This window comes from Balaenoptera musculus, chromosome 3, assembly GCF_009873245.2.
Source record: "Balaenoptera musculus isolate JJ_BM4_2016_0621 chromosome 3, mBalMus1.pri.v3, whole genome shotgun sequence".
Classification (NCBI taxonomy): Eukaryota; Metazoa; Chordata; class Mammalia; order Artiodactyla; family Balaenopteridae; genus Balaenoptera; species Balaenoptera musculus.
The window spans coordinates 169,302,026-169,330,018 of NC_045787.1; the positions used below are offsets into that span (position 1 = coordinate 169,302,026).

Genomic DNA, 27,993 nt, shown 5'->3' on the forward strand with positions numbered 1-27,993 from the left:
GGAACCTCTTTTTGGCTGGAGGGAGAGAGACCCAGTGTCCTGAGCCCTTGTGGGTAGGAGGCTCCTGGGAGTTATGTTGGGAAAATGGTTCTGGGACCCAAGAGGCTGACGGGTGATATGGCTCAGCTCAGAATCAGCGACCAGCTTCAGAGAGAGAGAAGTAATGAAACGGACAGGGAGAGAAGGGGAGAAAAAGCAGGAAGAGGGGGCCCGAGAGAAAGAAGTGAGGGGGTACAGGGACACCAGGTGTAATTGCAGCTTATGTTCTATGATTGCATTTCACTATTATGTGGGTTCTGCGATCAGCCCCATTTTACAGATGAGGAAAACTGAGGCCCAGAGGATAAATGTCTTCATGAGTCTGGGGACACCAGTGAATCAGAACCAGGCTTTGTACCCGTGGGGGTACCTGCCAGGGGCCCTCAGAGCAGGCCTGGGAGAGGGGCTCCTGGTGATGTCTCCTCCCTGAGACCCGGCCTCCTCCCTCAGGACAGGGGACCACATCGTCATGGTGAATGGAGTCTCCATGGAGAGTGTCACCTCCACCTTCGCCATTCAGATACTCAAGACCTGCACAAAAGTGGCCAACATTGTGAGTGGGGGCTCGGTGGGAGAGGCAGCCCCTGGCTCAGGTGGCACTTCTGCCCCTGGCTGAACCCCACCCCCCTGGTCCTGCTGCCCATGGGCAGTTATGAGTATAAGCTTCCCCAAGCAAGTGGAATCTTGTTGCCATTCACAGCTTGGATGTTAAGGCCCAGAGGGACCAGAGTGCCCCACGGTTCCCCAGGGTCCCCCCATGGGATGGGGCAAAGCCTTGAGCTGCCCCTGCACCCCGACCATCTCTGCCTGCCCTAACAGACAGTCAAGCGTCCCCGGAAAGTCCAGCTGCCCACCACCAAGGCCACCTCTGGCCTGGGACACCAGGACTCGGACGAGGAAGATGGGCCGCGGCGGCTGGACGAGGCTGACCACGGCCAGGGCTACGAGGGTGACACGTCCAGCGGCTCTGGCCACTCCTGGGGCGAGCGCTCCCGCCGGCCAAGGACAGGTCGCCGGAGCCGGGCCGGCAGCCATGGGCGCAGGAGCCCAGGCGGTGACTCCGAAGCCAATGGGCTGGCCCTAGTGTCTGGCTTCAAGCGGCTGCCGCGGCAGGACGTGCAGATGAGGCCCGTGAAGTCCGTGCTGGTGCGGAGGAGAGACAGTGACGGTGAGCGTGGGGGCCACGTTGTCGGCAGTGGGGCTTGGCATCCCCGGGAACGGGCAGCGCTGCTGCCCCAAAATCTGGTCACATATGGTGTGTGGTCAGCAGAATAGTGGCCTCCAAAGATACCCACATCCTGGTCCCAGGACCTGTGGACTTTTCACCTCACGGGGCAGAGGGGACTTTGCATGTGGGGTTAAGTTAAGGCCCCTGAGATGGGGGTGACCCTGGATTCCCCGGGGGGCCCAGCGTCATCCCAGGGTCCTTATAAGAGGGAGGCGGGAGGGTCAGAGGCAGAGCGAGACGGGAGATGCTGCGCTGCTGGCTGTGAGGATGCAGGAGGGGCCGCGAGCCAGGGATGCGGCGCCTCTAGAAGCTGGAAAAGGCGGGAACCGCTGCTCCCCTGGAGCCTCCGGAAGGACCGGCCCTGCCCACGCCTGGGTTTTAGCCCCGTTGAGGCCCATTTCAGACTATGAGATAAATTTGTGTTGTATTATAGCCACTAAGTTTGTGGCAGTTTGGTACAGCAACAGGAAACTCACACATCGTGACATCAGTAGACTGTCAAGGGATTAGTAGGTATAGAACAGTAGGGACGTGATCTCTCATTCCTGTCTTGAGTCAATGGCAGTATTGTGACCTTGGAATTCTGGTCATGATGTGACAAATGGCACTGGGATATCTACCCCACATTGTAATTTTAATAATCCTGAAAACGCTCATCGCGATGTCACTGAGTATTGGGGTTGTGACCCCTAAGCCCCTTTGGTGATGTCATCAGGGTGTTGGGAAGGGACAGCCTGGGCTCTGCTCCTTCTCAGGTGCCTGCTGCTGACTGCTGTGCAATGATATCAGAATCCCTGCCCCAGGGCCTTTGCATGGGCTGTTCCCCCCCCATCCTGAAATGACCTTCCCAAGACCCCTGCAGGGTTTGCTCCCTTGCTTCATCCAAGACCCAGCTCAGACGTCACCCCCTGAGAGAGGCCATCCCCCACCACCTGTCCCCAAACTGCCCCTCCGCGGCCACTCTCCCCACCTCCTGGCTTACTCTCTCTCTCTTTTTTTCTTTTAATACTTTCTATTTTTTAAAATTAATTATTTATTTATTTTTAAAATTTATTTATTTATTTTTGGCTGCGTTGGGTCTTCGTTGCTGCACGTGGGCTTTCGCTAGTTGAGGCAAGCAAGGGCTACTCTTCAGTGCGGTGCGCGGGCTTCTCATTGCGGTGGCTTCTCTTGTTGCAGAGCACAGGCTCTAGGCGCGTGGGCTTCAGTAGTTGTGGCACTCGGGCTCAGTAGTCGTGGCACACGGGCTTAGTTGCCCCGCGGCATGTGGGATCTTCCCGGACCAGGGTTCGAACCCGTGTCCCCTGCATTGGCAGGTGGATTCTTAACCACTGCGCCACCAGGGAAGTCCCCCAGCTTTTTCTCTTCCCAGTGCTCAGCATCACCGGGTGCTTGTGTGTTCCATCTCCCCAACTACAGGGGACCAGGTCTGCTTGGTCACCCGCCGACAGGCACCTGCAGGGGGAGAGTGCCCGCTGGAAAGGGGCAGCAGGCTGAAGCCTGCCCCCTCCCTGCAGGACAGCAGCCTGGAAGGTGGGATGGTTGAGGGCAGGCGAGAAGGCTGAGGTCTGAGAGCCCCTGGCAGCCCAGAACCCAGGCTCTGCCTCAGTTTCCCTCCTCTTCCCCCCACAGATTTCGGGGTCAAACTGGGCAGTCAGATCTTCATCAAGCACATTACAGAATCAGGCCTGGCTGCCCGGAACAGCAGGCTCCAGGAAGGAGACCTCATCCTACAGGTGAGCCCAGGCTTCCTGTCAAGGGGCAGGGAGACCGGGGCCAGAGGGTAACAGTGTTACCAAGGCATATGGCACGGTCAGCAGAGCTGGTTCTGAACTACTTGCCTCCTGCATTGTGGCCTGTTTCACAAAGGTTGGAGATGGCTATGCAGGATTTTCCCCCCTTCCCCACATCTGCTGCAAATCCATTGCCAAATGTCGGTTTCTAGCACCCCCTTTGGGTTGTCTGTTTCTGGTATCCCCAGAATCACATGACCTGCTGGCTACAGCACTGATTCATGGGCCTGCCTTAGGTGCCTGGATGCTAATGGTCCAGAGACCAGGCTTTGAGGAGCAGCTCTGCCTTAAGAGCTTGGTTTCCTTCTAGACTCCTCCCCTGAAAATCTGTTTCTAGTGATTCCTAGTGTTTGACATCCAAATCATTTCTGGTTGATTGTTTCTAGAGTTTCTTCAGAGTTGTCTGTTTCTAGTGACCCTGAGGAATTGTCTGTTTCTAGTAGTTTGGGGCTGACGCTTGAAACAGAGCTTGGAGGTGGGGCTGGGGGGCTAGAAGGGTTACTGAAAACAGACATTCCCAAGAGAAAATGTTAGCAATGGATTCCTGGTGAGGGGAGATGACATTAAATCCCTCCTAGGAATTGTGTGTTTTTAATCCACTTCTAGATGTCTGTTTCCAGTACCTCCTAGAGATTGTCTGTTTCTAGTATCTAAGTATTTACTCCCTCTCCCCCAATTAGAGTTGTTTCTAACATCTGTTCCCAGTGTCTCCTGAGAAATTTCCCCCTCTGGGGAAATGAGAGTCAATCCATTTTTAATTTTTCCCTAGCGCCCCCCCCCCCCACCCCTCTTAGAAAATTGTCTGTTTCTAGAATTCTTCTGGAGGTCAGTTATTGGCATAGTCTCCTCTCACAGCAGGAATGCAATTCTATCATTTTCTGTTGAGAATGTCTGTTTTTAGTAACCCCTGAGGGTTGTGTGTTTCTAGTCCCCCTCACCAAGGTATCTGTTTCTAGTATCCCCTATCTCTCATGAACTTGCTTCCTCCTTCCTGATCCCTTTTAGATCAATGGGGTGTCCAGTGAGAATCTGTCACTGAGTGACACACGGAAACTGATCGAGAAGTCGGAAGGGAAACTGACTCTGCTGGTGCTCAGGGACCGAGGCCAGTTCCTGGTGAATATCCCTCCGGCCGTCAGCGACAGCGACAGCTCCCTTCTGGAGGGTGAGGGGCCAAGAGGCCGGCCCTGGGAAGTTCAAATGGAGGGCCAGGGAGGCAGGCTGTGCCAGGCAGGGCCAAGCAGGAGTTGGGAAGCCTGGCCCTGAGAGGCTCAGAGAGGGACAAAAACTTGCCCAAGGCCACACAGCAAGTTAGGGCTGGAGGCCCTCAGCTGAGTCTGACTCTGGTCTGGGCCCCTTTGCTTAGAGGGGCCTGATGTGCCCCTCTGTGAAATGGCAGCCTGGAAGGCATGCCCGTGGCTGAGACACGCTTTCCCCCACAGACATCTCAGACCTCGGGTCAGAACTGTCTCAGGCGCCACCATCCCATGTACCACCGCCACCCCAGCATGGGCAGCGGAGTCCGGATGCCAGCCGAACCAGCTCCCCCATGTATGTAACCTCATCGGCTAGAATGGCCAAGTGGGATGGGAAAATGGGCCTATCTTTTCCAACATGGGGCAGCCTTGAGGGTGCAGTCATGGCGGCCTGCCTGGAAGAGGCCTCTCCTTCCACACACAGTCCTTCTTGCCTCCTTATTGTGGCTCAGGGTTCTTGATCCTGAGAGAACCAGATATGGGTGGACTTAAAGCAGAAGGGACAACAGAATTTTACAACAAGCCCTAGAAGACTTCAAAATGCATAAGCCCTGTCACCGAGCAAGGCTTTTAGAGAGTTCTCTTGGGGGCAAAATAGCCACAGCTGTGTGCAGGGATTAGAGGATGCTTATTCGTTATGATGATGTTTATAAAAGGGACAGAGTGGCAGTTACTTTGTTAGTCTCCTGCGGCTGCAGTAACAAAGCGCCACAAACTGGTCAGCTTAGAACCACAGAAATTTATTGTCTCAAAGTCCTGGAGACTGACGACCCAAGTCACGGTGTCAGGCCCACGCTGCCTCTCAAGGCTCTTAGGGGAAAATCTGTTCCAGGCCTTTCTCCTAGCTTCTGGTAGCCTCTGGCATTCCTTGGCTTCCAGGTGGCCATCTCCCCGCTGTGTGTCTTCATGTCATCTTCCCCCATGTATGTGTCTCTGTGTCCAGATGTCCCCTTTTTATAAGGACACCAGTCAGACTGGATTAGCCACGCCCCCCCCACCCCAGTATGACCTCAGGTTCACTAATCACATCGTGATGACCCTGTTCCCAAATGAGGTCCCATTCTGAGACCTGGGGGTTAGGACCGCAACAGATGAATTTTGAGGGTACACAATTCAGTACCTTAAAAAACATGACTGCACAACACTTGGGGATTAGGTAACAGGCACCTCATTTAAGCCTGCAGTCCCCTGTGAAGTAGGGGGTTGTATCTGTTATCTACAGCCACATAACAAATGACCCCCAAACCTGGCCACTTGAAACAATGGTAAACATGTATTATCTCACTGTTGCTGACAGTCAGGAATTGGGGACGGCTTAGCTGGGTGGTTCTGGTTCATGGTCTCGTGAGGTTACAGTCAAGACGTGGTCTAGGGCTGTGGGCTTTTGGGAGTGGATGATCCCCTTCTAAGCTCCCTCGCATGGCTGTTGGCGGGAGGACCAGGAGGTGGGGGTCATTGCGGTCCATTTTAGAGGCCAGAGGAGGGCCCACGCCAAGGCCCCAGATCTTACTCCACCACTAATTAGGGCACTAACTAGTGGCAACACAAGGAGATGGTGTGTGTGTGCTTCGCCCGTAGTGAATGCTCTTTATTACGATTGTTATAATATAATCCTTGCTTGGGAATATTAGACAGCCATGAAACAGGATGTCTCCAAGAGTATATTGAAAAGGCCTTGGGAAAATGCACTTGGCATTGTGTATGGTGAATGAACCGGATTGCAGAATGACACAGGGCAGCATCTCAAAGCGTTTGGGGGACTCTTGTGTGATCTTCCCGGGGATTCCATGGGCACACAGAAGGATCTGTGGACAGACGGCTCCAAGTAGCTTTATGTGTTTCTCCGATGCAGACCCTGTACTCTTTAATCCTGCCCTGCGAGACCTGGGCTGGGGGTACATCATTCTCAAGTGTCTTTCGCCACCCCCAGTCACTCAGCACTGGGGGTTCACAGGCTGTATGTCGGAAATGCTAACATATGGCCTGATCTTGATTTTCTTTCAGAAGTATATATTTCCTCACTGTTTCTTTGAAAGCATCTGAAGATTCTGGAAAAGTAACTCTTCTGTGCTAACAGTGGGTTGATTTGCAGGGAACTTTCTTTCTGTCCTGTGGTTTAACTCTGTGTTAGTCTGCTCGGGCTGTTAACAAAATACCATAGGCAGGAGGCTGGAAGTCCATGGCCAGGGTGCTGGCATGGCCGGTTCCTGGTGAAGGCCTCTTCCTGGCCATGGACAGCCGCCTTCCTGCTGTGTGTTCCCCGGTGGAGAGAGTGAGCTCTGGTGTCTTTTATAAGGATACTAAATCCCGTCATGGGGGCCCCACCCTCATGACCTCATTTAAACCTGGTCACCTCCAAAGGCCCGCCTCCTAAGACCATCCCACTGGGGTTAGGACTTCAGCATATGAATTTGGAGGGACACAGACACTGGGTCAAGAGCACCTTCTATAAACTTTTCACTAATATTAAAACAATAAACATGACTGTCACAGGCTCATCTCATTTTGAGGCCTTGACTCGACTCAGCCATCCAGGGCTCGGAGGAGAAACGTGGGGCTCAGAGAGGGGAAGCAGAGGGCCGGAGGTCACACAGCTGCAGAGGGGCAGGACCAGGATTAGAACCCACGTGCCGATAAATTAAAATTCTTCTAAAAATTGCTGCTCAACATCCCCCACCCCTACCTCACCCCAAATCTGTTCCCCACCAGGGAGAGCCCCCAGCTTCGGCAGGAAAGTTCAGTGGATTCTAGGACTGCGTCAGAACCAGGTGAGCAGAGAGTGGTGACTCTGAGCACCCCTCCTCTGATTTTTCTGATCGCAGCCAATGAGGCTGTACCGAGCAGAGCGGGGAAGGCCGGCACGGACCTAAGAGGCAGGGACAGTTCCCTGGAAGAAGCAGGGACGGGGCTGCATTCCAAGGGGCAGAGACACCCCCCAGCAAAGGTTTGGCGGCTGGACCAGTCAGTGTGCTCGGGAAAACTGGCTGTTCCCTTTCAGACTCCCCGAGGCAAAGGAGCTGTGACATGCACAGCGTGCCCAGCGGTCAGAGCGGAGGGACCACGGGTATGTGCCCCAGGACAGAGCCCCCCAGCTGAGGACTTCGCACCCCGGGGCAGCCTCCTGGTTCCCATCACCTGCCTTCTCGCACCAGCATGGGGGTGGGGCTCTCCCATCCACGGCCTGACCTGTCTCTGCCTCACTGCTCAGGTACAGCCCCGCCTCGCGGGTGGTCCGCTTCCTCAAGGGCGCAAACATTGGGCTGCGGCTGGCCGGAGGCAATGACGTGGGCATCTTTGTGTCCCGGGTGCAGGCGGGCAGCCCGGCTGACGGGCAGGGCATCCAGGAGGGAGATGAGATTCTGCAGGTGAGCGGGGGAGGCTGGTGGTGGGCCTGCTGGGTGGTACCCGAGTCTGTTACTGCTTGTGTGTCCTCCCCCGGGGACCCCCTGGGGACTGGCAAGACACCCAGAGACATTCAAACATTTTAAGGCTTCCCAGCCTGGGGCATGACCTTGATGATTGGGTCATGACCTTGTGCATGTCACATCCTTGTCAATGTCATGACCTCGATGTCCAGCTCACGACCTTTCCCAGGTCACTGCCTCGTTATCGATGTCACAGTCTCCTTGTTTGTGTCACTGAGTTGACCGTGTCCTGACTATGTTGCCTGGGCCGCACCCTTGATCCCTGCGTCCATCCACAGTCCCTTTCTGTGCCAACTCCAGTCTCCCGTGTCTGGGTTGTGGCCTTATCCAGGTCGCGCCTTCGTGGTGTGTCTTTAACTCCATGATCATCAGTGTCTGTGACCTGCTGTCTGGGTCTGTATATTGTGTCCCTGTCACGACCCCATGTCTGTCTTGACTCTTTCAAGTATCACAAAATTCTCACCAGTGTCCTGGTCCTGTCACAGCTGTGACCCTCGTTCCCATGTTCTTGATGTTGACAACCCAGAGCCTCGGTTATGCCTGTACCGATTGCATTCCCTGTATCCTGGTTTCTGGGCCAGACCTTCACGTGTGTGTGGTGTGTGTGTGTGTGTGTTGTGCTGTGTGTGTGATGCCCAGGCTTGCCACAGGGCAGTGCCCCTTTCCGAAAGCCGTCCCCCGATCTCTGGGGCTCTTGGACAGCAGCTCTGGAAGGAGTTGGGTGGAGGGCTTCGTCTGGAGGAAGAGTGCTGGGATCTTGTGCCCTTGTCCCCACCCCTGCAACCCACTTCCCCGGCAGGTGAATGATACTCCATTCCAGAACCTGACCCGGGAGGAGGCTGTGCAGTTCCTGCTGGAGCTGCCCCCGGGCGAGGAGGTGGAGCTGGTGACGCAGCGGAAGCAGGACAGTGAGTGTGCGTGACTGTATGTGTGTGAGTGTGTGAGAGCGTGTGTGTCTGTGAGAGTGGAGCTGGGATCCACGGCCAGGCCCTGGGGAGGGGTCGGGTCTGGGCGGTGGCCCTGCTAGCTCACGGAGCCTCCGTGTCCACAGTCTTCCGGAAGATGGTGCAGTCCCGCGTGGGCGACTCCTTCTACATCCGCATGCACTTTGAGATGGAGCCCAGCCCGCCGTCTGGCCTGGGCTTCACCCGCGGAGACGTCTTCCACGTGCTGGACACGCTGTACCCCGGCCCTGGGCAGAGCCATGCTCGCGGAGGCCACTGGCTGGCGGTGCGCATGGGGCGTGACCTCCGGGAGAAAGAGCGGGGCATCATCCCCAACCAGAGCAGGTGGGGACCGCCCACTGGAACAGGGCACAGCGTCACCACTTAGCATCCTTGGTGATTCACTCTGGGGAGCCATGCAGAAGGCTCAGGGCTGACCAGTCAGTGCTTGTATGAGTTTCCTGCAGGTGCTGTAACAAATTACCACAAACCTAGGGGCTTTGAACAACACACTTTTATCCTCTCACGTTCTGGAGGTCAGAAATGAGTCTGATGGGGCTAAATCCAGGCGTGGGCAGGGCTGGTCCTTCCGGAGGCTCCAGGGGAGCATCGGTTCCCGCCTTTTCCAGCTTCTAGATGCGCCGCATCCCTGGCTCGCGGCCCCTCCTGCATCCTCACAGCCAGCAGTGCAACATCTCCCGTCTCTCTCGGCCTCTGACCCTCCCGCCTCCCTCTTATAAGGACGCTGTGATGACACTAGGGCCCCCGGGGAATCCAGGGTCATCCCCATCTCAGGGGCCTTAACCCCACGTGCAAAGTCCCCTTTGCCGTGAGAGGTGACATACTCACAGGTCCCGGGATTAGGCCTTGGACATCTTTGGGGCTGTGATCCTGGACCCCAGTGCTCACTCATCTCCTCTCTTCTCTCCAGGGCGGAGCAGCTGGCCAGTCTGGAGGCTGCCCAGCGGGCCGTGGGGGTCGGGCCCGGAGCCTCAGCGGGCTCCAGCACACGGGCCGAGTTCTGGCGGCTGCGGGGTCTTCGTCGGGGAGCCAAGAAGACCACCCATCGGAGCCGCGAGGATCTGTCGGCTCTGACCAGACAGGGTCATTACCCGCCATATGAACGCGTGGTGCTGCGAGAAGGTGGGCCAGGGTGGGAGGGGCCGAGGGGGGGCCTCAAGTAAGAGTGTTCCGAAGCCACAATCCTTACCTCTCTCCTTCCACCCAAAATACCCCCTTTTGGTTACTTTAGGATGAAAATACACACACACAAAACCAGCACATAGATCCTTTCACTACCGGAGAACCAGGGGTATAAAAATACACCTCATTCAGATTTCAGGAAAGGGAAGAGATTAAGCTCTTGCCCACAGCCTCAGGGCAGAAGGATTAAAAACCAGGTGCTGAGGCTTTTAAAGAAAATAGCAGGTGACTCAGGACCGGAAAGGGCTGAGCCGCTTTCCAGCTGCTGGTCTGTCATCCAGACAAAAAAGACTCAAACATAAAGGCTACGTACTTAATTTCTACCCCCAGGCAACGAAAGTTTAGAAATCTGAACGCGTATGGAGTTTTTAAGAGCAAGAGAGAGGCCTGGAAGGAGAGGAGAAGGAAAAGAGAGAAGGGTCAGGTGTAAAGAGCCGTCTGCTTACTCGCTTTTTCTCTGGCCAAGATGCATTCTGCACCCACTTCCTCACTGGTAAAAGGGAGTATTGGTGAGGCCAGGGGGTCAAACAAGCTCTTCTTGCAAAGGGCCAGACAGTATTTTAGGCTTTGCAGGCCAGATGGTTTCTGTCCAAATGACTCAACTCTGCAGGAAGGCAGGAGAGAGGGGGACATGCTGGATGTGGCTTTGTGCCATAAAACTTTATTTACAAAAACAGGCTGTAGACCGGATGCGGCCTGAGGGTTGTAATGGTTGCCAATCACTGAGTTAGCTGGGTTCAGCTGCTCTGACCCCAAACTGTACAAACAAGAAGTTTCCTTTTCAAGTAACAGTCTCAGTATAAGAAGACCAAGAGGTCTCACACCTTCCCTTGAAGGATACAACCCAGATTTCACACATCATTCTGCTTGCACCCCATTGGCCAGGATGTAGTCACATGGCCATCCTTAGCTTCAAGGGAGGCTGGGAGTTGTAGTCTTTAGCTGGGCAGCTATGGGCCTGGCTAGATCCACTATGGAGAAAGTGGAGAGACAGTTGCACAAGAGGCTAGCAGCCTTTGCCCCGCCTGGGATCCTGATTCTTGTCATTGATTCTCTGCCCCGCAGCCAGTTTCAAGCGCCCAGTGGTGATCCTGGGACCCGTGGCTGACATTGCTATGCAGAAGTTGACTGCTGAGATGCCTGACGAGTTTGAAATTGCAGGTGAGAAACCAGGTCCCATAGCAACCTCACTGGTGAACCATTTCATAACCCTTTCCCAGCCTGGGGTTGAGGCAGCTTGATAAGGGGGCTGCTAATGATGCTGTTTGGGGGAAAGAGTTAGAACAACCATGCCAAACATGAGGCAGATCATCTGCCAGCACCCCCTCCAACCCCTGGGCCAGACATCCTCAATCAATCTTGCCACCCTTTACCTGGATAGAGCCTCAGAATCCTTCTTAACACAGTTCACCAAGCAGCCATTGCCAATGGAGCCAATTGGACAATTGCCAGTTGTCTGTTTGTTCAAGAGATTTGTCTATTGAGCTATAGACACAGCATCGAACGAAAACACAGGGTCTCCTGAGGAGACCAAAAATGAACAACTGCAGGAACAATTAAGCTAGAGTAGGGAATCAACAAATTACAGCTCCTGGGCCAAATATGGCTGTTTTTATTCAGCCTGCTAATTAAGAATGGTATTCAGAGACTTCCCTGGTGGTGCAGTGGTTAAGAATCCGCCTGCCAATGCAGGGGACACGGGTTCGAGCCCTGGTCCGGGAAGTCCCACATGCCGCGGAGCAACTAAGCCTGTGCGCCACAACTACTGAGCCTGCGCTCTAGTGCCCGCGAGCCACAGCTACTGAAGCCCGTGCGCCTAGAGCCCATGCTCCGCAACAAGAGAAGCCACTGCAATGAGAGAAGTACATGCACCGCAATGAAGGGTAGCCCCCGCTCACCGCAACTAGAGAAAGCCCGCATGCCACAACGAAGACCCAATGGCAGCCAACAATAAATAAATTAAAAAAAAAAAAGAATGGTATTGATATATTTTATTTTATTTTTGAAATAGGTGTGGCTCTTTTATTTATTTATTTATTTTTGGCTGCATTGGGTCTTCGTTGCCGCGCGTGGGCTTTTCTCTAGTTGCGGCGAGCGGGGGCTACTCTTTGCTGAGGTGCGCGGGCTTCTCAGTGCAGTGGCTTCTCTTGTTGTGGAGCATGGGCTCTAGGCGCACGGGCTTCAGTAGTTGTGGCACATGGGCTCAGTAGTTGTGGCGCACGGGCTTAGTTGCTCTGTGGCATGTGGGATCTTCCTGGACCAGGGCTCAAACCCATGTCTCCTGCATTGGCAGGTGGATTCTTAACCACTGCGCCACCAGGGAAGCCCAAGAATGGTATTGATATATTTTAAATGGTTGAAAAGAAGTTAAAACAATTTTTTTGTGACATGTGAAAAGAACTGAAAGCTGCAACGTGAACAGATACTTGTACATGAAGATTCATCCTGATTCACAGCAGCCAAAAGATGGACACAACCCAAGTGTCCATCGACAGGTGATGGATAAATAAAACGTGCTCCATGCACACCGTGGAATATTATTCAGCCTTAAAAAAGGAAGGAAATTCTGACACTCACTACAACATGGATGAACATTGAAGACACAATGCTCAGTGAAATAGGTCAGATACAAAAAGACAAACACTGTCTGATTCCACTCACAGGAGGTCCCTAGAGGAGTCACATCCACAGAGACAGGAAGTAGATGGTGGGGGCCAGGGGCTGGGGGAGGGGGAGGGGGAGTCAGTGTTTCATGGGGACAGAGTTTCAGTTTGGGAAGATGAGAAAGTTCTGGAGGTGGATGGCGGGGATGGTTGCACCACAGTGTGAATGCACTTGATGCCACTGATCTGTGCACTTAAAAATGGTTAAGGTGGTACATGTTAAGTTACACACATTTTACCACAACAAAGAGAAAAAAGGCAAGTATGCGTCCCCCTCCTTTTAGACCCCAGCGTGCCTTCTCCCTCAGCCGCCATGCTATCTAGGAGGGCTTCCTAGAGGTAGCAGTACTCCATCTCAGGTCCTAGAGGACACATAGGGTATGGGAGAGTAGCTTCTTTCAGGTCACAGCCCAAGCAAAGGCCCAGAGTTGGGACCGAACCTGGGAAAGTGAGCGTGTGGAGCACAGACTATGCATCCGTCTCCCCATCATGCCAGTCGTTGGCTCAGTGACTCTGAGCTGGTGACCGTATGCCCCTGGCTCAGTTTCCCCATCTGCCAGTAACAGCCACTCCTGTTCAGGAGGAGGAGGTGAGGGTCGTGGTCAGGAGGGGACCCAGTGTGGTGTCAGGAGTGGGGCCAGCAGGAGCTGCTGCTGCTGCTGCTGGCGTTAGAATTTCTCTCAAGGGCCATGGGGAGCCATGGTGGGTTCTTGAGCAGGGGAGGGGCAGGGAGACATGAATTTGAAGGGCCAGTGGACTGCCCTCCCGAAGCTGCCAGTCGCCTCTCCCCTCCACAGAGAGCGTGTCAAGGACCGACAGCCCCTCCAAGATCATCAAACTGGACACCGTGCGGGTGATTGCAGAGAAAGTAAGCAAGGCTCTGCTGTGGGTCCCATTTCATGGATGGGGAAACCGAGGCCCAGTCCTCCAACCTGTTCTGGCCCCACACCCCGCAAATATGGTTTTCCCCCTCTTGGAGGCTTTGTGATGTGGGGGACTTGAGGGAGACAGAGCCCGCCCAGAGTCACACAGCAGCAAGTCCTGGGAAGAGGCAGAGACTCAAACTGGGGCTCTGGTGCTCAAGACACTGTGGCCTGGGCTATCACCAAGCCCCACCCCAACATGCTGGCCTGCAGATGTGAGAGGCTGGGGTCCACTCTGACCTCAGACTCTTCATCTCTGTCTCTCTGATTCTTCACCTGTCTCTGATGCTCTGTCTCTGGGTGTTTTTCCCTCCACTGTCTCTCTGTCTCCCTCCCCCACGGCCCCCAACATTGGCCTGGCCCAGGACAAACACGCACTCCTGGACGTGACACCCTCAGCCATTGAGCGCCTTAACTACGTGCAGTACTACCCAATCGTGGTCTTCTGTGTCCCCGAGAGCCGGACAGCCCTCAAGGCACTGCGCCAATGGCTGGCCCCCACCTCCCACCGCAACTCCCGCCGCCTCTACGCTCAGGCCCAGAAGCTGAGGAAGCACAGTGACCACCTCTTCACAGGTGGGGCGGGAGCTGAGGGTCTGGGGTGGGCGGTGGGTCCTGCCCTGAGTCTCCCAGCCATGCTGATGCCCCTCCCCCCCGCCCGCAGCCACCATCCCCCTGCAGGGCACAAGCGACTCCTGGTACCAAGAGCTCAAGGCCATCATCCGCGAGCAGCAGACGCGGCCCATCTGGACGGCCGAGGACCAGGTACCTGCCAGGGTTTGGGAACAGTCGCAGTTAGGGCTGGGTTAGGGGCCATGGCCAAGGCCCAGATTTGACCTGAGGCTAGGGTCTGGACCTGGTTCCTGGGGTGAGATGGGATTGGGGTCTTCTCCTGACACTGGAGTCAGGGTTGGGGCTCAGCTCAGATCTGGGGGCTCAGTCTGGACCAAGGTCAATGGTCAGAACTCACCTTGGGGTCAAGGGTTAAGGCTCAATTTGAGGTTGAGGACTGGAGTTTGAAAGGTGGTGTCCCGGGTCTGGGGTTTTCTCTAAGATCAGGGAGGGCCGAGGCTCAGCTCAGCCAGGCCATATGCACCCGCAGCTGGACAGCTCCTCAGAGGACAACCTGGACCTCCCTCATCGCAGCCTGGCTGACAGCTCCGCGGATCTGAGCTGTGACAGCCGGCTCAACAGTGACTATGAGACAGACGGTGAGGGCAGCGTCTACACGGACGGCGAGGGCTACACGGATGGCGAGGGTGGGCCCCACACGGACGTGGACGAGGGGCCCCTGGCGCCAGCCCTGGCCCGGTCCTCGGAGCCCGTGCTGGAGGATGAGCCTCGGATCCTGCAAGATCACGGTAGACCCTCGGGTCACCGGGGGACCCAGGTGAGCAGAGCACCAGGCTGGCCCCAGCAAGGGTCTCGGGACGGGGCTGAGACACCTAGGGAGCCTATTTTCCGCCAGGGTGTCGAGGAACAGAAACTTCCCCGACCAGATCAGTAGCTGGGACCTGGATCTAGGGTATTTGAACCACTGAGTCACTTAAAGCAAATATTTAACCTCTGCATGAGTTTCCTTATCTAAGATACAGGGATTGATGGTAAAGTCTTGACGTCACGAGCTTGTTAGTTTGCTGTTGTTGTTGTTTTGTTTCTTGGCCACACGGCTTGTGGGATCTTAGTTCCCTGACCAGGGATCGAACCTACGCCCCCTGCAGTGGAAGCTCAGAGTCCTAACCACTGGACCACCAGGGAATTCCCACAAGCTTGTTGTTCAAACAGAATACACTTAGTCCAAGTCCTGGCCCACGGGAGTCGGGTGTTTAACAATAACAAATATTGACGTAGCACTTATTCTCTGTGCGGCTGCCTCAGCCTCCAAGGTGCCTTTCTGTGAATTTGACAAAATCCTCCAAACCCTCTCTAGGGAAATGTAAAAATGTACGAATCTATGACGTCTCGGGCAGAATGGTGCTCCGTGGCGTTGTGCAGTACCCGACCTGCTCAACTGTCCATGGCATCCTGATTATGGGGCAGGCTCTCCTCTAAGCACTTGACATATATGAACTCATTTATGAGCTCCTGAGAACAGCCCTCTGAGGAAAGTCACAGATGGGAAACCCCACTCCCCCTTTGCTGACAGTCTGGGAGATCACAGCCAAGGCCTTCCCCTGTCCCAGGCTGTTTTCTCATTTAAAATTGGGGATGAGCTCCAGACTTCTGTGGGGACAAGGAGAAAGCCTGTGGGTAACACTGCCGGGGGCAAAGGTGGGGAGGTGGGATGGGGTGGTTACTCATCCCAGTTTATCATACTTGGGGGTAAGTGTTACCCTCCTTTCTCCCTCTGCAAGGTGGATGGCCGCCACCCACAGGGTCAATGGCGACAGGACAGCATGCGGTAAGAGCCCCTGTACTCCACATTGGGGGCCCTCAACCCTCCCCCTGGGACTCAGGGTGTGGGGTGGAGAAGAGACCTAGAACCAAGCTATGCCTTCGTGGTGTTGGGAGCCTCCTGGGTGAGAGAGAGCCAGACAGAGCCACTCCAAGCCCCATGTAGTCAGGGCCATGGGAGTAGGAATCCTCTTCCTGGGAGAATTGGGAGGGCTTCCTGAAGGAGGGGAATTTGGAGCGGGCTTTGAAGGATGTGTAGGAGTTTTGTCTTGCTCATCTCTGACTGCACCCACTGTGCCTAGCCCAGAGTCAACTCAGATAATGGTAGGTAAGTCCACATCCTCCCCACCCACAGCCTCTGTTCTATTTTCTGATCCCCAGGACATATGAGCGGGATGCTCTGAGGAAAAAGTTTACACGAGCCCGAGATGTGGAGTCCTCTGACGAAGATGGCTATGACTGGGGACCGGCCACTGACCTGTGACCCCTCCCAGGTGGCCAGCTGGCCTGTCCTCCCTTTTTCTCCCTGGAGCTGAGACTCAGCTTCCCACACAGAACCTGGAAACCTGCCTCCCTCTGCCCGGTCTTTAATAAATGGAGTTATTTTCACAGCACTGGCTTTTAGTGACTTCCAGGGACAAGGGGCCAGAGTAGGGTGCTATCTTTCCTCTCTTAACCCCACAGACCCAGATCTGAGACTTTGCCCATTCAATAAGCTTTTAATTCTTTACATAAAAAATAATATAGAACCAAGAAACTTTTGTGGCCCTGGCCAGCCGAGGAGGGTCCGCGGACGGAGTTCCAGGGCCGGCGGGGGCTAAGGCACAGTGGTGAGGGGAAGGTGGCTGGTCACAGGTACACCGGCTGCTCCTGGCCTGTGAGCAGGCGGTAGGTGGCAGCGGGCATCGTCTTGATGTGAACCTGGGGGCAGAGAGGAGGCGGCAGCTGCAGGCGGCCTCCTCCCACTCAGGCCCCGCCTACCACCCACGCACGCACCTCAATGTGGGCCTCCGTGAGCAGCTCAATGATGCGGGCGTGGGGCGTGGCCACCACACTCTGCCCGTTGATCTCAATGATGCGGTGCCCCACGCGGACGCCCCCACGCTCCGCAATGCCACCCCGGAGGAGGCTGCAGATCTGGGGGGACAGGAAGGGCCACGCTGCTCAGGGGGCCACGCCTGGGGCCGCCCACCCGCCACCCGGTCCCTGGGCTGGGGGCTCACTATGCCGTCCTCCACGCAGAAGCCCAGCTGTTCGCGGACGTGGGGCCGGCGGATGATGGCCGTGGTGACCGGCGGGCAGTGGACGATGCTGAGGGTCACCAGCGTCTGAGACTTCACTTCCTGTGCAGGATGGGGGCTGTTGACCTGGCTGGGCCTCCGGGGGGCTGCCAGACTTCCTGTTGAGCTGCAGCCCCTCCTGGGCCTGTTTACCCACTCATAAAATGGAACCTATAGATTCTACAAGATCCCTTGAGAAGTGGTTAAGAATGCAGACCAGAGCTGGGCAGCCTTGGAGTCAGAGCCGTGCCACCTCTCACCTCCCTGGGCCTCAGTTTCCTTATGGTCAAAAGCAAGGTTCTAGCAGTACCCACAAGGCAGGGTTACAAGCACTCAGTAACACACTGCGTGAACCGTGTCAGACTTGCCCTTCTGGCCTGGCCAGGCCCCTCCCCATCTCTGGGCCTCAGTCTCCCAGTCTGGGCAACGAGGGTCAAGACTCAAGAATACACTTGCTGCCTCATGGCAGAGAGGAAAGGCCTTGTGTTCCAATCCTGCTCCCGCACCAGAGCGGTGTCCCTGGACTTACCCTCTCTGAGCCTCGGTTTCCCAAAGTGCATGGGAGCAGGTAGGACTTGAAGCTTTACCTGCCCCTTCTGGACTGAGACACAGAGACCTGGCCTTGGGCTCACTTTCCTGGCCACGTGGGGAGGGGGGACCTGCCATCTGGGGGGCCCTTGCAGGCCCTCTGCCCTGGCCGCCCCGGAGGACTCACGCGGACAGCAGCCTGGCAGGCGGCCAGGGGCAGCCCCACCAGGCTGGTCCCGTTGATGGCGGTGATGCGGTCTCCGATGCTGAGGGCCCCTGAGCGCTCGGCGGGGCCCCCGTGCAGCAGGTTGGCGATGACGGCCGTGGGCAGCAAGGAACCCCAGCCCGACTCCACCAGGGCTACGCCCAGACCCTCACCCCGGCGCTTCTCGATGCACACCTGGGGGGTCACAGGTGGCGCTTGAGGGCTGCTTGGAGGAGGTAGGAGGAGGTGGGGTGGGGGGCGCGGGAGGGCTTCAGGGCCACTCGGTGGGCCGGGGTGGGGGGACCCGCTTGCTCACCTCCCTGCAGTTCTCGCTGTTGGAGAAGTGGTCGAGGTCCCCGTTGTGGAGGTGGCCGGGGCCCGTGGCCCCCTGGCTCTGCTGGGAGCCCACCTGGCTGGGGTTGATCCCGCTTTCCCGCAGGAACTGGCTGTAGGCCACGGCGAAGGCCTGGCCGATGGCCTGGGCAATGAGCTGGGCCTGTGGGGTGGGCGGCACCTCTCTGGGGGTCCCACCCACCTCCTTCAGGTCCCCCCCCAGCCACTGACATCCCTAGCAGCAGCCCATACACCCCCAAGTGGGACGGGCCCGCCAGCCGCTGGCCAAGAATCTAGGGGGAGGGGAAGGGAGACAGGCCTGGGGCAGGGAGGGTGTGGGGAAATGGCTGCCAGTCTCAGGCTCTTATAGGAAGGCCTGGAACATATGGCTCAGGGCCTTCAGGAGGGTGAGGATGGAAGGACGCTGGGGTGACAGTGTGGCCAGGTGGGGCTTTGGTGGAGAGCAGGGGCCGCTGTGAGTTCCCCCTCGCCCTCAGGACACCCAGAGCCCGCTGCTCACGTCCTCTGAGTGGAAAACGTGGCAGATCATCTTGTAGAGCCGGCGGCTGTGGGGCTGGGGCGCCGGCCGCCGGGCCAGCCGCCGCCGGGCCATGAGCACCAGGACGCTGCCGATGTCGGCGATGTAGGAGATGGTCTGCAGGGCGTGGTCCATCAGGGCCTCCTGGAGGGGGCGGGGAGACTGGGCTGGGTGGGCTGCGGGGGGCCTCGCTCGGCCCCACCCTCAGCGGAGGCTCCCACGCCCCAGAGGCCAGGCCTGGGCCCCGTACCTGGGAGTCAGCTGTCAGAACCTTGACCCTCTTGGTGGAGACGAAGAGGTCTACCTCTGTCATGGGCTGGGTCTCCCCATCGGGGGCCTGCGGGGGGTGGGGTGGGACATGGAGGCCCCCAAAGACCCAGACTCTGACCCGCCAGGCTCAGACGGCCTCGGGGGACCCGGCCTGCAGCCCACCTACCCGCCCACCCACCTGCCGGCCCCTGGCTTCACCTTGACGCGGTCCATGGCCTCCTGGGCCTGCGCCATGCGCGTGCTGGGGGGCGGGTTCCGCTCGGACACCAGCTGGGTGGAGCCCAGGTATTTGGCCCCGAATATGACACCATCTAGGAGGTCTTCGTGGTCACAGGGGCCGGACACTGAGGGCGACAGCAGAGGCGGGTCAGCCCCCTAGAACCTCTGCCAGGCTCGTCCACCCCTGCGGGCTCTGCCCAGAGCCCTGAATGGTCTGGAAGCACAGAGAGTTCTGCCCCGCGGCTTGGCACTTGGAGCCACACAGGTCTGCCCACTGTCCCAGAGCCACCCCATCAGCCAGAGCCACAGATCAGTGGCTCGGCCCTCACGGATGTAGAACCCTCCGTCAGTCTAGAGCCGGCTCTGCCCACAGCTCAAGGACTCCCAGGCAGAGGACGCGGTTTCAGGAGCAGACTCTGCATCCAGAACCACGGCCAGAAACAGCTCTAGTGCCCACAGACACCGCCGCCCTGTGTTGCTAGAATTCCAGGAATCAGGCTAGAACCAGACAGTCCCACTATTTCTAAAACCCTTGACATTATAGAACCATAGTCAACTCTGCTGGATGGTTCTGGAATCCCAATCAATCTAGAGCCAGTCAGCTCTGCCCACTGTTCTAGAATTCTCTATCAGCCCAGGACCACAGACAACTCTACTCCATGGTCATAGAACTGCCCAAACAGAGTAGAAAGAGGCAACTGTCCACGTAGCTCAGACTCTCATACTGTCCAGAAACCCAGGTGGTTCCTGATCTGTGATTCTAGAACTCCCTGACAGGTTTCAAACCACAGAATTCTGCCTGGGATTTTAGAAACCTACATTGCTCCAGAATCAGACTTTTCCACTACGTGATTCCAGAACGTCTTGATCAAGATAGCATTAGGAAGCTCCTCCTGTGGTTCTAGAATCCCCTCAATAACTCATAACTGCAGATGCACTGGGCAATTCTAAGAATTATCTGAACAATCCAGAAACGAACAACTCTGCTCATGGTTCTAGAATCCCCCCAACCCAGCCCAGAACCACAGAAAGCTCTGCCCTCATGGCTCTAGAATTCCCTGAGCAACCTAGAGCCAGACAGCAGTGCCAGTGATTCTAGAATATTCTAACCAATAGCTATTGCTTTTTGGAGAACCACAGGCCACAGGGAATGAAACCACATTCCCGTGAACTTAAAGGATAGCCAGTTCTGCCCACTGTCCTTCATGATCTAAGCATTCCAGAACAACAGATAACTCTGCTCTGGGTTCTAGAACTGCACCATCCAATATGGTAGCCACCAAGCACATGTGGGTACTGTGCACTTGAAATGTGGCTGGTCTGGACTTAGATGTGCTGTAAGTGTAAAATGCATGCCGGATTTAGAAGCTCTCATAAAAAAAATGTAAAATTATAAAATGTTGAATTGTATGCCGAAATAACATTTTAAACATGTGGGCTTAATTTAAATGTTATTAAAGTTAATTTTAAGTGTTTGTTTTTTTAATGTGGATAACTAAAAAATTTCAAGTGACATGTGGCTCAAATTCTATTTCTGTTGTATAGCTGTAGAACTTTCTAGAATTGGACAGTTCTGCCCAGTTCTAGTACAGCTCCTAAAGGTCTAGAACCAGAGATAAATTCTATTCACTCCATGGTTCTAGAACTCCCCAGTCTGAGTAGAACCTGACAGCTCTGTTCATCATTCCAGAACACCGTCGTCAGCCGAGGTCACTTTAATCTAGAACCACAGGCAAAATGCTAGGTTCTGGAACTCTCTAGGTGAATCACAGCTCCACCCATGACTCTAGAACTTTCTTGGAACTACAAGTTCAAACCAGCTTCCTTTCCCACAACCACGGAACTTGTTCTTTGACCTAGAGCCTCAGATAGTGTGGGGGAGAATGTTCTAGAACATTCCAGGTGGCCAGAACAGATACTTCTCATGCCTTGAGAGCAGATTGGCAAGCCTTTCTGCAAAGGCCCAAACAGTAAATATTTTTTATTCTGTGGGCCAGGTGGTCTCCATTGCAACTACTCAGTCTGGCCGCTGCCACAGACAACACGCGAATGAATGGGCATCAGTCTCTCCCGATAAAATTTATTTGCGGACGCTGAAATTTGAATTGCCTATCGTTTTCATCTGTCAAGAAATGTTCTTCTTTCAAGTTTTTTCAACCATTTAAAAATGCACGGGGGCTTCCCTGGTGGCCCAGTGGTTAAGAATCCGCCTGCCAATGCAGGGGACACGGGTTCGAGCCCTGGTCCGGGAAGATCCCACATGCCGCGGAGCAACTAAGCGCGTGCACCACGACTACTGAGCCCGCGCTCTAGAGCCTGCGAGCCACAACTACTGAGCCCGCGTGCCACAACTACTGAAGCCTGCACGCCTAGAGCCCGTGCTCTGCAACAAGAGAAGCCACTGCAATGAGAAGCCCGCGCACCGCAACAAAGAGCGGCCCCTGCTCGCCGCAACTAGAGAAAGCCCATGAGCAGCAACGAACACCAACACAACCAAAAATAAATTTTAAAAATAAAATAAAATAAAAATAAAAATGCATGGGACTTCCCTGGCGGTCCAGTGGTTAGGACTCGCGCTTCCACTGCAGGGGGGTGCAGGTTCGATCCCTGGTCGGGGAACTAAGATCCCACATGCTGCGTGGCGTGGCCAAAAAAAAAAAAAAAAAATTTTTTTTTAAATTAATAAATAAATAAAAATGCAGAAGCTGTCTTAGCTCACAAAACATACCAGAAAGTCCATGGATGGTAATTTACCAACCCTTGCTCTAGAATCAAGTTAAGTGCTACAATTTGCCAAGTCTGCCCTAATGCTCCCTATTCATTCTAGAACATTCTCAGGATTGTCTCTTCTTTCAGGTGTCTGGAATCTACTCAAAACCAACCTCAGAGCCTCTCTAGAAGCAACTTGTTACTGGCAAACTTTGTGCCAGGTTTTGGGAGCTTGAGTCGGGCTGTTCTGAAACCCCGAAGTCCCTGGGGCCAGGGTGGGCGGGACACTCACCCTCCTGGAGGGCTGGGTAGGAAGCCAGGGTCTTGGGGCTCTGGAAGAAGACAGAAGAGGGGTAGGCCTGAGTCCTCCTGCTTGGCTCCCAGCAGTGGAGCGGCCTGGGGGGCGGGGTGGGCTCTACCTGGGCACTGGCAGGTGGCTCTTCAGAAGTGACCAGAGGTACTGTCTCCAGCCAGGGTTCTGGGGAGCTGCTTGAGCTCCTGCCCTCGTCCTGCTCGACAGAGGCTCCTTCTGCCCACTCCTGGGGGCCCATATCCCCTTCTGGGTCATCAGGGGGCTGCAACAGGCGAGGAGCAGGGTCTGGAGGTTCCTGGGGACCTGACTGGGAAGGAGGGCGCTCGTCTTGCTGCAAGAGGCTCAGCAAGTCTTCCCGGCCAGCCTCGGCGGACAAGAGCCCATGGGCATCGGTGATGTCCTGAGGGGCCAGGCCATGGCCAGTGGCAATGTGCAAGGGGCACGGGGGTCCATCTGGGGACAGGCCCACCAGATCACCTGGCAGGGCTTCAAACTGTTGCAGCAGGTCCTGAATATTTAGCCCGTCAAGTTCCATCTGACTCAGGTTGCTGGGGCCTCCTGCTGCCGGGTCCCACTGGCAATCAGGGGTGAGGTCCTGAGAGGGTGAAAGTGTGTCCCTGGGCTCCTCCAAGTCCATGGCTGGAGATCCTGGAGGGGGTTGGGAGGTTGTCAGGAATTCCATGCCTGGACCCTGGGCTCAAGCTAGCATCTGAAAAAGAGAATCAAAGATGAGATTTCCTGGCTGCCAATTTGGTACCCGGCTCTCACCTGGTATGTATCCATACAGGACACATAATTTAATCCCCATCATACCCTGCAAGGAAGGTTCTGCTATGACCTCATTTTACAGACGAGGAAACTGAGGTGCAGAATGAGCAGCTGTAAGGCTGTGGCTTCCCAGGCTCCAAACCCCGGGGGATTCCCCTGTACCCGTTGCCCCAGACCTCTCCCCATCCGTGGACCCTGTTCACCCCAGCCCTGGTTCTTCCAAATCTTCCTCCGCGGGGATGTGGAGGCTGGAGACATACTCTGACTATACAGACCCGACAAGTGTAGGTCGCCGAGACCCAGGACTCAAGACCTCAGTCCAAGACTTTAGACCCAGAATTTCAGACTTAATACTGGAGTTCCAAGATGCCAGAAAGCGGGCTCGCATCTCAAAACCTCCAATGCCACCCTCAAGATCGACCCCAGACTCAGACCTGGACCTCAGACCCAACCTGAAGACTCAACTCGAGCCTAAAGCTGAGTTAAGACCCCAGTCCTCTAGCAGACCCCAGACTCAAGACTTCAGAGCCGTGACCTCAGGCGCTGGCTCCAGACCTCGCTCTGCTCCGCCGGCACACTCACTTCCCAAACCGAGGTGGCCTCAACCCGCGCGGCCCCCAGGACCCCGCGCCCTGGCTGGTCCGGTCCTGCCAGTCGCCGCCGCTCGCCAATTCCCGGACAGGGCGCTGGCAGATCTGTGTCGCGCAGCGCTCCTGGACCACTGGGCATGCGCAAGCCCGCGGGGCTTGCTGGGAAATGTAGTTCTCTCAGCCAGCCTGGCCACGCGGGGGCGCTAGATGTTGGGACCGTGAGTTCGAATCCCGAACCTTCATTTACGCACAGTGAAAGCTCGGGCTGGCTTCTGAGCTTGTTTCCTGAACTGCAAAGTGCGGTTTAAAGCCACTGCTTGACTGCTACGGCTTTGCTCATTATTCCAAGGGATGGCAGATGGGAAGAAATGGGACTGGAAAATACTAAAGGAGCGTGAGAGGCGGACCCTTTCGACTCCGGGGACACCGGAAGCGACGCGGGGACCACACTGTAGACAGACTTCCGTTGTGGCACTCAGTAGGGCGGCCGAATGGCTCGCCTGGCTTAACTTACCTCCCTAAACTTCCGGCTTCCTCAATTGTAAACTGGGGATAATAATAGTACCTACCTCCTAATTAAATGAAATCGAGCTGGTTACAGATTTAGCAATAGGTTTAGAAAATAATGAGCCTAATAATAGTGTTAACTTTTATTAGTTTTAGGTTTTCAGTAAGTGCTCATTGACTAGAATCAGGGATGTATAAGTTGTGATACTTAAAGTAAGTGATAAGTAACTGAAGGGCAAGAAGTCGGACATCCTTTGGAAGTCGCCTCGTGCAGTACCTGGGGATATCTACAAAAGTTTAAAGAAATCACAATTAACGTATGCTTACGGCCGGAATACTACATTTCCCATAAATCTCTAGGAGCCTACAACTCCCAAGCACCCCTCGGCCGCAGACGTCCTCCGGAAACGTGCACGTGCAGACGGCCGGCATACGTCATGGCGGCCAGGCGCTTCTTCAGTGCTACGTGGAGCTCGGCCGGCTGGCGGGTTCGGGAGCTCCCGAACCCCGCCGCTTCTGTAAGACTCCATGTACGAGATTATGCCAAGAGACCGGGTGAGCTGGGTTAGGAGGGACCAAGATGGGAATGGTAGGGACATTGGGGAGTTGGTAGTGCGCAAGCGCTGGTTGGGGAGGCACGTCCTAGAGTCAGCGCGCAAGCGTAGAGGCAGACGCTAAGCTATATGCGCAGGCGCAGTTTGAGGTACTTAGGCGCTATTGGACTCAGCGCGCAGGCCCAAGTTTTTTGTTTTTTTTTTTTTATGTGGGGGCGGGGGTAGGAGTAGGTCGTGAACTTGGGTCCCTATGACGTTTCTGCCTCCAAATCAGTCACCTTTGGCAGGTTACCACCAGAAATTGGGACCCACCTAAGTATTAAAACCAAAACAAGGTTATTTAAATTTTCTCTGGATACAGCCTTGCCCGATCTCCTTTGTTGAAAGGAGGGATTTGGCAGACGTGAGGTTTTAAAGACACAGAGCAGCCAGCGGAGGCTCTTTCTTCGTGAGATAAACAGAAGGAATGAAAATGGGATTGAAGAGGAATGACTTGGTTACTCTGAATATCAGTGTCATTTAATGCAGTATCCGTGTCCCAGTTAAAATCATTTTGAATGCAGCAGACAGGGTCCAGCCAGGGCAGAAAGGGACGGCTGGCCTCCCGAAGGTGGAGCTGGGCTGAAATGATTCTCCCCCACCGTAGTCATTAAGGGGGGCAAAGGCGCTGTGGTCGGTGAGGCCCTGAAGGACCCAGAGGTGTGTACAGACCCCGTCCGGCTCACCACGCACGCCATGGGTGTCAACATCTACAAGGAGGGCCAGGATGTGGTCCTGAAGCCGGATTCCGAGTATCCAGAGTGGTGAGTGGGCCAGGACTGGGTAAAGAGGGCCTGGCTAACCAAATCTGAGGATCCGGGATGGCTTCCCTGGGGAGGTGGTGTGTGAGTCAAGACCTGAGTGGGTGGACAGAGCTTTAGGGGTGGGCGGGAACAGCCAGTGCAAAGGCCCCAGGCAGAACTGCACCTGGTTTGTTAGTGGACCCCAGGAGGCAAGGTGGAGAGTAGGGGGAGACAGGGCAGGAACTTGATGGAGCCCAGCTTTCAGGGGGCTGCAGGGGGAATTTTGCTCTTGGCCCTGAGAGCAGTGGCAGGATGCAGAAGCCGTTGCCACGTGCCAATCCTTCAAGCTGGGGAAGGTTTAGAAAGGTTGAGCGAGTGGGTGGGGAGGCCTTAAAGGTGGGTAGGCGGCATGGACAAAGGCCAGGAGGCAGAAGGTTTGGTGTGCGCCCACCTCAGATCCCAGCGCCATTGGGATGGGGGCGCCCCCTTGTTCCACAACCCAGCACCCCCTTGTTCCATGTTCTCAGGGTGGGGAGGGACTGCCCTGAGGTCAGGCGGTCCCCGTGGGACCCAGTCCTGCTGCTGCCCGTGCCCAGGGGGTCTGAGGTGGGGGAGCCGCGGGGAAGGGGGCTGCTCTGCAACCCCGACTCCACCCACTCCCCATCAGGCTGTTCCAGATGAACGTGGGCCCCCCCAAGAATCTGGAGGAGCTGGACCCCGAGACCCGGGAGTACTGGCGGCTGCTGCGGAAACACAACATCTGGCGCCACAACCGGCTGAGCAAGAACCAGAAGTTCTAGCGGGGGAAGGACCAGAGCACCCTGACCCTCCAGTGACCTGGAGGAGATGCGGTGGGTCGAGGGGTACCTCCCCCAGCCCACCCCCTGGACTTTTTATTTTCTGGAAAAACAGACTTCTCCGAGAACAGAGGAGACTACCCCCCTCACTGGGGTTACTGGGTGGCCCCTGCATTGAGGCTGAGTCAGGGCCCTGGGGGCCAATAAAGACTTCTTGGGGCAATTGTTGGCAGGCCCCAGATGCCTCTGGGTGTTGTCGCATGTCAGGGCCAGGAGGGACTTGGGGCAGGCAGTGGGGAGGTGGGCACTTCAGACCCAGTGGTCCCATGGCCCAGCCTCCACCCTCAATGATTGCTGGGCGTCTGCAGGTCCATCTTCTCCTCCCGGCCTCACTGAGCTGCTCACCCTCATTCCTGGAACTCCTAGCGTTGCCCAAGAGGCCCCAACCTCCATCCTCGAGGGGGAGGGTTTTCTAGCCAAGCTGCTCTGGGTTGCACTGGACTCACACCTGAATCAAGTCATCCGGAGCAGAAGACAGTCTTTGTGAGCTTCAGGAACTGAAATGTCCAGGGGTAGGATCTGACTTCAGGCGCGGCTGGATCCAGGTGCTTCAGTATTCAGCTATGTGGCTTTCTCCATCTCTGGGTCCTTTTAACTCCAGTGGGTAGTTCCCTCGGGCAAGGGTGTCTCCAGGGCTTCTAGTTGACACCCCCTATCCAGTTCAGCGAGCCCAGCCAGAGGGAAGGGACTTCTCATTCCTTTCTGCCAGTGTCACAGGGGTTATCTTCATTGGCCAGTCACTTGAGCCGAGGGACCTGGGCCTACTCATCATTCTCCTGTCCATCCACCCCCACTGGTGCCCACCAGATTGAAGGAAGCTGGAGGACACACACAGTGCCAGGACCACACTGCTTGGGGGGCTGGACCAGGGCCCTCTCGCCCTCCAGGCTCCTCCAGAGCTGGACGGGTCGGGCAGGGCAGGGTCCCTGAGGCTAATTCTGTCTGGTCCCAGGAGAATGAGGGCCCTCATCCTCTTAGGAGGACTCTGCCAGGCAGATTACCCCACACCTGCCCTCGCTGGTGGCCTGTTCTGGGCAGGCGGATCATCCCAACCCTTCCATGGTTCCCCATGGCTCTCGGTAGAAAGCGAAGTTGTCATGGCCACGGGCCTCCTCACTGTTCATCCAGCACGCCAGGCATGGTGCTGCCCCTGGGCCCTCTGCCTGCGCCGCTCTTCCCCCGGATGTTCTCAAGGCTCCCTCTTTCACCTCCAGGCCTTTGCTCTGATGTTGCCTTCTCATTGACGCCTCCCCTGACTACCCTATTAAATTGCAACCCTGCCACACATTCCTGATCGCCCTTCCTGGTTTTATTTTTCTCCCAAGCACTTATCACCAGCAGATGTTTTATGTTTTACTTATTTATTTTTAAAATCATGGTTCTTGTCTCTCTCCCACTGGAGTGGCAGCTCCACTAGGGCAGAGACTTTTCTCTGCTTTGTTCAGTCGTGTCCTCATCGTAAGTTGGGTGAGTGGACGGATGACTGGATGCATGGTTGGCCTGGCTGCTGCAGTGTAGACAACACACAGGCCATCGGGTTCATGTGTGAGGTGCCACCTGAGGTTGGAGGTGAGCAGGCCAGCTGAGAGCCCCAGTGGGCAGGTGATCTGGGTGTGAGGACCTAGAAGTGAAATTCCTGGAATGTCCTGGTACCTGTGGTAACTTCCTGGAC

At 55.7% G+C, this 27,993-nt stretch overlaps 3 protein-coding genes across 6 annotated transcripts in view; 2 read left to right on the forward strand and 1 right to left on the reverse strand.

The window, feature by feature from the left end:
- The window catches only part of TJP3 (tight junction protein 3), a 29,479-nt gene extending 13,018 nt beyond the window's left edge, over window positions 1-16,461 (forward strand). Inside the window, 19 exon segments of the mRNA XM_036849232.1 lie at window positions 490-592; window positions 859-1,207; window positions 2,900-3,003; window positions 4,066-4,225; window positions 4,503-4,611; window positions 7,026-7,084; window positions 7,315-7,365; window positions 7,368-7,380; window positions 7,525-7,681; window positions 8,541-8,649; window positions 8,793-9,030; window positions 9,617-9,828; window positions 10,954-11,049; window positions 13,349-13,419; window positions 13,840-14,050; window positions 14,139-14,239; window positions 14,577-14,864; window positions 15,829-15,875; window positions 16,250-16,461. Of these exon segments, the coding sequence (XP_036705127.1) occupies window positions 490-592; window positions 859-1,207; window positions 2,900-3,003; window positions 4,066-4,225; window positions 4,503-4,611; window positions 7,026-7,084; window positions 7,315-7,365; window positions 7,368-7,380; window positions 7,525-7,681; window positions 8,541-8,649; window positions 8,793-9,030; window positions 9,617-9,828; window positions 10,954-11,049; window positions 13,349-13,419; window positions 13,840-14,050; window positions 14,139-14,239; window positions 14,577-14,864; window positions 15,829-15,875; window positions 16,250-16,352 (2,581 nt within the window). The 3' untranslated portion in view covers window positions 16,353-16,461.
- A 107-nt stretch (window positions 16,462-16,568) lies between these two features.
- Window positions 16,569-23,742, reverse strand: APBA3 (amyloid beta precursor protein binding family A member 3). 4 transcript variants are annotated; one of them, XM_036848638.1, is made up of 11 exons: window positions 23,614-23,742; window positions 22,370-22,911; window positions 22,243-22,282; window positions 19,221-19,366; window positions 19,003-19,089; window positions 18,735-18,896; window positions 18,198-18,377; window positions 17,864-18,076; window positions 17,092-17,211; window positions 16,865-17,005; window positions 16,569-16,789 (listed from the first exon to the last, which is right to left on the reverse strand). In XM_036848638.1, the coding sequence occupies exons 2-11, from the start codon at window positions 22,898-22,900 to the stop codon at window positions 16,718-16,720; spliced, it is 1,692 nt and encodes a 563-aa protein (XP_036704533.1). In that variant the 5' UTR covers window positions 22,901-22,911; window positions 23,614-23,742; the 3' UTR covers window positions 16,569-16,717. The 4 variants fall into 4 exon arrangements, with proteins under 4 accessions (XP_036704533.1, XP_036704529.1, XP_036704532.1 ...); XM_036848634.1 differs by having other exon boundaries at window positions 22,370-22,972; window positions 23,614-23,741; XM_036848637.1 differs by having other exon boundaries at window positions 22,370-22,972; window positions 23,587-23,731.
- A 784-nt stretch (window positions 23,743-24,526) lies between these two features.
- MRPL54 (mitochondrial ribosomal protein L54) lies at window positions 24,527-27,611 on the forward strand. Its single transcript, XM_036846549.1, has 3 exons — window positions 24,527-24,683; window positions 25,329-25,485; window positions 26,132-27,611. Exons 1-3 carry the CDS (start codon window positions 24,566-24,568, stop codon window positions 26,262-26,264), a joined length of 408 nt encoding a protein of 135 aa, XP_036702444.1. The 5' UTR covers window positions 24,527-24,565; the 3' UTR covers window positions 26,265-27,611.
- The last annotated feature ends 382 nt before the right edge of the window (window positions 27,612-27,993 follow it).

What these genes read in the sequence shown, in the direction of transcription:
- APBA3 (XM_036848634.1), bottom strand. Translation starts at nt 22,945, where the DNA reads ATGGAATTCCTGACAACCTCCCAACCCCCTCCAGGATCTCCAGCCATG. An exon ending in AGCCACCTGCCAGTGCCCAG is followed by an intron (nt 22,283 to 22,369) that starts GTAGAGCCCACC and finishes GTCTTCTTCCAG; the next exon opens with AGCCCCAAGACCCTGGCTTC. An exon ending in CTACCCAGCCCTCCAGGAGG is followed by an intron (nt 19,367 to 22,242) that starts GTGAGTGTCCCG and finishes TGTCGCCCTCAG; the next exon opens with TGTCCGGCCCCTGTGACCAC.
- MRPL54 (XM_036846549.1), top strand. Translation starts at nt 24,566, where the DNA reads ATGGCGGCCAGGCGCTTCTTCAGTGCTACGTGGAGCTCGGCCGGCTGG. An exon ending in AGATTATGCCAAGAGACCGG is followed by an intron (nt 24,684 to 25,328) that starts GTGAGCTGGGTT and finishes CCCCCACCGTAG; the next exon opens with TCATTAAGGGGGGCAAAGGC. An exon ending in GATTCCGAGTATCCAGAGTG is followed by an intron (nt 25,486 to 26,131) that starts GTGAGTGGGCCA and finishes ACTCCCCATCAG; the next exon opens with GCTGTTCCAGATGAACGTGG.